Here is a 7343-nt window from a genome sequence, read left to right as displayed (position 1 = left end):
CGTGGCGAAGCGCGATTGGAGGAAACAATTAACATAACAGTACCCAAAATTGTTCTCCTTGTAGCAAAGAGAGTTAACTTTGATATAGGTATTAACATGCGAATTGTGTAAATATAGCATGCTTTGCTTATTGTCTTCATACTTCAGGATGCTACAAATGAGGCCCCAAAACCATTTTTTTTTTAGATTCAACGTTAGTTTCTCAGTAAACAAATGGGATTAGCAGGTCATCTAAATTGTATGTCTTGCCTTCATTAATCGTAACTATTATTATATAATTGCACACTTTTGTTGCTTATATTGTCTTTTAGCGGGCACCATATTATAGTATGATAATTGTGTGGCATAATGCTCCATTATATTAATTTGATATACGCAACTCTATAGTTGTTGATCTCATCGCTAATTTTTCTCTAGATTTGTCTATGGCTGGGGGCACCCACCCCCATCGGTCTGGACATGTCCGAACACCCCTAAACGGACAAAGTTTGGGGTGGTTCCATCACATTATAAGGGGCACCGGTGGAGATGATATCAACCGTTATGAGTACATAAATATGCACCTTGATTGCATGTACAATAACTATGCACATCGTACATCTAGACAATGAGATCTTGGAGTACATGGTTCATAAACCATAAAGATAAATCATGTGTGTCATGCAAATCCGTACACCCAGTCCGCCATATGCAAGTATGACAATGGGGTGAGCTCACAGTAGTAGGGTTCTACTTAACATAACTTATACTCCATGTGTATCATATTAGTTGTCGCTGATTCGGAACAGAGGGAGTATTTATTATCAGCCCATGGGAATATTGAGGAGTCGTAATTCATATCTATACCGAAAGTGAAACATGATGAATACGTGTATCCACAACATTAGAAGTATCAGGAATATGCTCTTAGAGTCTGCACTTCGCCCATCGGCCCAGAACCTGTGAGGAAGTCTCGGTACCACTTTGCGGACTTCTTTGGAGTCCTCTGCTGCGTTACAAAATCCACATGGTATAGCCCGAACCTTACAGTGAAACCGAAGCGCCACTCGAAGTTGTCCATGAGACTCCACACGAAGTAACCACGCACTTTTGCTCCTCCCCTATAAGCATGCCAACAAGTTTTAAGTTTTTTTTAGCATTTGTTGCGTGCTGAATGTATCTATGGTAAAGTATATAATGTGCACGAAGAATACAATGTGTTTGTGCATGTGACCTGATAGCTGAAGAGATACATGAGAGGTAGCCCTCAAGGTAGTTCACTCTTCCAGTGTCATTGGTCATGTCTTCCATATTGTTATTGTTGTACTCAGAGTACCCTGAAATAAAAGAAGAGAAGGTATGGTAACACATAAATTATTGATAACCGAAGAAAATTACTGGAAAAGCATTCTGGGTTTTATGATGTATGTGCCACTCGCCGTTCTCGGTAACATAGATAGTTACGTTCTCGTATCTCTGATTGACATACTTGACGATCTGCTCCATGCCTTCTGGAACATCATAGAAACCACCGAGTGCAGTCTGGAAGGTTTTGAACACATCAAACATGCCAACAAAAAGAAGAAAAAAGTGGTAGGAACATTAATGTGTAGTAGAAATTGTTCTTACTGGTTTTCCAATTCGTACACCATCTTTTTCACCAGTAGCAAAGACCAGTGCATTTCCCTCGTAAGTATTAAGTTCGCACGGGGAGGAGATGCAATCCTTAGCGTAAATCGCAGTGTAATGGTTTACACCGATGAAATCCACTCTGTTTTGCAATAACATCTTCTCTGCTGGGGTGAACTCCGGTAAGTTTGACGATAACATCTCACGCATTTCTTTGGGATATTCGCCGAAGAATATTGGATCCAAAAACCTATGGACAGGAAAAAAGACATGAAAACAATCGTACCACATTATAACCAGGTTAAGTTTATCCTTATATTAGCACAATATAAATAAAGTCAATGTGAACGATTTTCATATTCTTACATACCAATGTATCTCAAAAGACAATGCACGTTGTGCCGCCACAATATCCTCCGTGTTATTTGTCAGCGGCTCATAAAATTTCATGGAAATCACAATTCCGATCAAGCCGCGTTGTTTCGCCTAACACACATGGATCAAAGGTCTAAGAAAAATGCGACTATGCATTTTAGATGCATCTAGATGGTATCGCAGTGCCAACAAAAGTTATTGCACATCGCCACATCGGTAGAGTATAAGTTGCGGGGTGGGGGTGGGAGGTTACCTGATAGTTCTTCTTGTAGTTGTCGACAGCTGCGGCATGAGACATGAGGATGTTGTGAGCCGCGACATACGGTTCCTGTTGGGAGTTCCCGCTGTGGCAGTTCCCGAACGGTGGGGAGCAGCGCTCGGGAGGGTATGCCCCCAGCATGTAGGCGAACTTGGTGAACAGGTTGGGCTCATTGAACGTCGTCCAGAACTTGACCCGATCACCAAACGCCTGGAAGCACACGTCCGCGTAGTGATCGAACTCCTCCCTGGCATTCGAGCAAGGTAAATTAAAACCAAACCTGCTAAAAATGTGATCAAATGTGAAACAGAGCATCAAGGGTGTACACACCGAATCCCAGCGCCCAACCAGCTGCCGTAGCGGGTCTCTAGCTCGTACGGCAAATCGAAGTGATGCAGCGTCACAAATGGCTCTATCCCTATTCGATATTGTTTTTTCTGATTGTTTAGCATAACTTTGTTGTTTAGGATTGCTAGCTCATCACTGAAGATTACTACCCAATGTGGAATGTAAGATTATACCTTTCTGCAGGAGTGCATCGATCAGGTGGTCGTAGAACGCTATTCCAGCTGAATTAATGCCTCCAAGCTTGCCTCCTACGATGATTCAACGACAGTTTGTGAAATAGCTGAACGGTGACATATGAAAACGCATAAAACTTGGAGCAAGTGTATCTATTGTTCTTGGCATACTTGGCAAGATTCTAGCCCATGAAATCGAGAATCTGTACGAGTTGACGCCCAGATTATGCATGATCTCTACATCTTCCTGCAACAGTACATTGGTATTTGGTACAACTTAGATGCATCACATGGAAATTAATGACTAGGGATTGCTTGTTTCCTGATTTTGTACCATGTACCGGTGGTAGTGATCGTCGGCTACGTCGCCGTTCCGTCCATCAGCGATATCCCCAGCTGCGGCGAGCGAAATCAAAAAAAGAATAAAGCAAATGAGGAGTTCAATAAACTTATAAAAAGAGCTGGCCTCAAAACCTGATGATAACATGTGCAGGTCAACTTGCAGGAGAACTGCATGTGACTGTGAGAACTCTTCAAGATTTCGACATGCTAGATCGACAGCTCGGCGCAATTAAGGCTCACACAGAAGGATATGTATCTTCTCTTGAAGAGTCTTTTTGGCAATCTAGGGTGTTGTTAATTGTGCTATTTGTTTCATGCTACTGATCACTTTGACAGGTTTCATGTTTTTTTTTTTTTTTCTCTTCTTTTTTAGCTGTGTGTATCCTTAATGTATTGATTAGTTCTTGATATTTCATTGCTGGAGAGACCAGGTATAATTAGTACCTTCTTGTTACTAATATATTTCCTTTATCGAAAAGATTAACGAATTTCTTGAGGAGAGTCAATCATCCAAACAATCAAATGTTTCTTTGGACTCTTAGCTGTAACAGGAAATGGCGTGTGTCTATATCTAATAATATCCTGGTGATGATTCGCTGACACTGACACTAGAGTAATCCAGCTCAGGCCTTGTTTACTCCTCAGGTATTTTCATCCCCTAGGGGTTTGGGGATGAGAGGGGATTGGGTGAAACCCCTCCTTTCACCCAATCCCCATTTTTCCCCTAATTTCCCCTAATTTCCCCACATCCTCCCCAAATCTCTAGTTACTTTGTTTTGGGGATGAGAGGGGATATGGAGCTCAGATAATAAAAACTCAATATTTTCATCCCAAGAGATGATAATGGACAATCAGTAAATTAAATTTTTTGTCTTTACATGAACCCAGTGTCATGCAATTTTGTCATACAATTTTCTCAAACAAGAACACACATATAAATAAATGCTCGACCCAGCACATGAGCAACCCGCCACCATAAACTCAGTGTCATGCAATTTTATCATACAATTTTCTCGAACAAGAATAAACATATAAATAAATGCTCGACCCAACACATGAGCAACCGCCGCCATAAACTCAGTGTCATGTAGTTTGAAGAACATTAGAAGTCATGGCGCGCTTGCCGCCAAACGCCGGAAACCACGCTGCCGCCAAGAGGACCTCCAGCTAGAAATACACGCAGAGGTAAAACTTAGTACTGATACATAGACATAGCTTACAGATAGTTCAAATGTATAGCAATTTGGGGAGCATCCTTATACACTTGTTAATATCAACCAGCAAACAAACTCAACAACACTGTTAGCCCTTTTTGTTTTAAAAGATAACATTGTGTTACCAACAAATACCATTCGACAAGAACGGTCACCAACTGCACCGCACCCTGTGCACATGGCATACATGTACATTTCCTATCTGACTAGGACACATAAGCTAACTCGGAAAATTAATGGTCGCATGATTCTTGTTGCTGGCAAAGTCTTGCTGCATATTAATGGCTCAATCTCTCTTTAAAATAGAGGCTCAGCAGAAAAAAATACAATCTGACCCTTGGACCACTTGGATGGCACATCGGATGAACAATGTATGCATCCAAATTTGTCCTCTGCATTTTTCTTTCTAATTGGTCCTGTGTAACTAATGGACATGTATCACAAGTCTGAACCTTTTTCCACCTCAGTCCATAACTAGAAACTACAAAATGCGTGCTTACAGACTCAGTACATATATGTACCGAAAAACTAACCATGCTACATTCGAACCACTGTGCTAACTATGGTCCAGCTGACTTTCATAGGAAAAAAAATCATGTAAACTGCAATCCTCCAAACTTTTATGAAATTCTTTGAATCCAAAGAGGCCCTGCATATATCTCCTGAATATTGTGGAATCCAACACTTCATAACATTATTTCCAAGTTAGCAGTTCCACAGTTCATCTCCCTTAGCAGATATAGTACTAGCTGAACTAGTCAATCCAAGTACTATGAGGCAGAAATAAGCTATTGGGCGCACCAGTACTTCCCGAAACATGACGAAATCTCACGGAGTCCCCACTTGCGCACGAACGCACGGTTGGAGATTGGAGTACATCCATCACAATAGATGCGACGGGCACGACATGTACTGCATGAACTCTCGTCTGCGCCCGCACCCCATGGCCTTCGGAGCCGCGAGCTCCGGGAGCTCCGTCGCGGACGGCGGCGACACCAAGAAACTCTATCTAGGGAGAAGGGGAAAAGGGGAGGGGGCGCGGTGACTCACCGGATACCGGTCGCCGGAGGAGGATCTCGTCGGCGCCGTCTTGATCTGCAAGTTCTTTCCCCGCCGCCGCCGCCGCCGTTGCGTTTCCCCGCCGCCTGTCGCCGCCGTTGCGTCGCCTCCCTCCCTCGTTCCCCTTTTCACGAGCCAATACACGGGGTCGACCTCGTGGACGAGAATACCGGAGTGTGCAGCTTACCGGGTCGGGAAGATCTGGGATGGGCCGGGATGTTACACAAAAAAACCAGAGAAGTAAACGGCCCATCGGGTAACTTTCGGGATTCGGTCGTGGGCCGGTATTTTACCCTTCCAAACCCAAATATACCGGACAAGTAAACAAGGCCTCAATGAGTAGCATACATGGTGGATTAACAGAGCATCATCCAACCAAAAATCATGTCTATGGCATTACGCGTGGATCTCCGTCTCTCTGTTTGACAGAGTGCACCAAGCAAAGGGGGAGGGAATCGTGCAGTCAGTTTCATCGACAAGGGAGGGAGGGAGGGAGGGAGGGAGGGAGGGAGGGAGGGAGAGGGAGAGGGAGAGGGAGAGGGAGAGGGAGAGGGAGAGGGAGAGGGAGAGGGAGAGGGAGCGAGAGGGAGAGGGAGAGGGAGAGGGAGAGGGAGAGAGAGAGAGAGAGAGAGAGAGAGAGAGAGAGAGAGAGAGAGAGAGAGAGAGAGAGAGAGAGAGAGAGAGAGAGAGAGATGACCTACAGTGCGCGTGGGTGAAGACATCCCAGTTGTTGAGACCCTTGCCGTCCTCCAGGTACGCGCCCTCAACCTGAAATCGAAGTCTAGCTTGGTTGTGCATTGGGATTTGGGGGCGAACAAACAGCAGACAAAGAGGCGACGGCGCCAGAGGCAAAGCCAACTCAAGCTCCACACCAACTAACCTGGTAAGCAGATGTGGCGGCGCCGAAGAGGAACCCGGGAGGGAACTCGCCGCGGTTGAGCCCCCGAGCGGACGGCGCGAGGATCGCCAACGACGCCAATAGCACGGCAGCTACGCCCGTCGCGGCGCCCATTTCCTCTGCCCCGTCGCCTCCTCGAGGTGGCTACAAATTGAACGCAACACTTCTTCGTCTACGACTGTCGACGGCCCACTACAAAGCTCCGGTGCGCACCCTGCCCATGTCACTACGGGAGAAACTCCATGTGCCGACGGCCAGCCCATGTGCCGACGGCCAAATGTCGGGGCCGTCGGCACAGAGGCCCTCGTCGACCGGCGACGGAGCTGACCGTCGGCGTACGTTCACCGTCGGCACACAGCTGTCTACACCGACGGTCACCGTCGGCGCAACCCGGACCGTCGGCACAGAAACTTGGCGCCCGAAGGTCACCGTCGGCACAGCCACGGCCGTCGGCAGACGAGCAGACAGGCGGGCCCAGCCGTTAGGCTGTCACGGCGCCGTCTATAGTGTGCCGACGGTAGCCCACGGCGCAACGGCGGCCGTCGGCACAGGGACTGAAAACTGGGTCCCGCCTTCTGCTGTGCCGACGGTCACCCACGGCACAAAAAAGGCCGTCGGCACAGCAAATTGTGCACATTTTTTTGTTTTTCCATTTTTTTGGCACCAAAGAGATAATTATTAATCCCAATCATTTTTTTTGTTTATTTATTTCTCACTGCTATTTTGGCGAACCCCTTTGCGGGAAACCTATATATATGTATAAGGGCGGTATAGAACCCCTTCGCCAGAAATCGAACCTCGGAGGGGGTGAATGGCCCACACACGATACAAAATACTTAAGACCCACACACGATACAAAATACTTAAATAACTAGACTCACACACATACCAAAGCGCTTACAGAACTAGACCCACACACGAACTGAAACAGTTAAAGAACTACACCCACACCAGGAAGCATACACTTAAAGAAACTACACCCACACACATGAACCAAAACACTTAACGAACTAGACCCACACACAAACCAAAGCATTTAAAGAACACTGGGTCGACACATGACCCGC

At 45.9% G+C, this 7343-nt stretch overlaps 1 protein-coding gene across 3 annotated transcripts; it reads right to left on the bottom strand.

Moving 5' to 3' along the window:
* Window positions 1-600: 600 nt before the first annotated feature.
* On the bottom strand, window positions 601-6495 carry LOC127335541 (beta-glucosidase 16). Of its 3 annotated transcripts, none has more exons than XM_071826612.1 (12): window positions 6259-6495; window positions 6080-6146; window positions 3098-3159; window positions 2935-3010; window positions 2764-2838; window positions 2573-2660; window positions 2237-2489; window positions 1979-2094; window positions 1627-1858; window positions 1419-1521; window positions 1214-1316; window positions 601-1100 (listed from the first exon to the last, which is right to left on the bottom strand). In XM_071826612.1, the coding sequence occupies exons 1-12, from the start codon at window positions 6388-6390 to the stop codon at window positions 893-895; spliced, it is 1515 nt and encodes a 504-aa protein (XP_071682713.1). In that variant the 5' UTR covers window positions 6391-6495; the 3' UTR covers window positions 601-892. The 3 variants fall into 3 exon arrangements, with proteins under 3 accessions (XP_071682713.1, XP_051218182.1, XP_051218181.1); XM_051362222.2 differs by having other exon boundaries at window positions 603-1100; window positions 1609-1858; window positions 6076-6146; window positions 6259-6397; XM_051362221.2 differs by having other exon boundaries at window positions 604-1100; window positions 1609-1858.
* Between the last annotated feature and the right edge of the window lie 848 nt (window positions 6496-7343).

The sequence above is a fragment of the Lolium perenne genome, chromosome 2, assembly GCF_019359855.2.
Source record: "Lolium perenne isolate Kyuss_39 chromosome 2, Kyuss_2.0, whole genome shotgun sequence".
Taxonomy (NCBI): domain Eukaryota; kingdom Viridiplantae; phylum Streptophyta; class Magnoliopsida; order Poales; family Poaceae; genus Lolium; species Lolium perenne.
Note: the sequence above shows the minus strand (reverse complement) of the source record. Positions and strands in the feature narration are given on the sequence as shown.

What these genes read in the sequence shown, in the direction of transcription:
- LOC127335541 (XM_051362221.2), bottom strand. Translation starts at nt 6,390, where the DNA reads ATGGGCGCCGCGACGGGCGTAGCTGCCGTGCTATTGGCGTCGTTGGCG. An exon ending in TGTCTTCACCCACGCGCACT is followed by an intron (nt 3,160 to 6,079) that starts GTAGGTCATCTC and finishes CGCTCGCCGCAG; the next exon opens with CTGGGGATATCGCTGATGGA. An exon ending in TGTATCTCTTCAGCTATCAG is followed by an intron (nt 1,101 to 1,213) that starts GTCACATGCACA and finishes GCATGCTTATAG; the next exon opens with GGGAGGAGCAAAAGTGCGTG.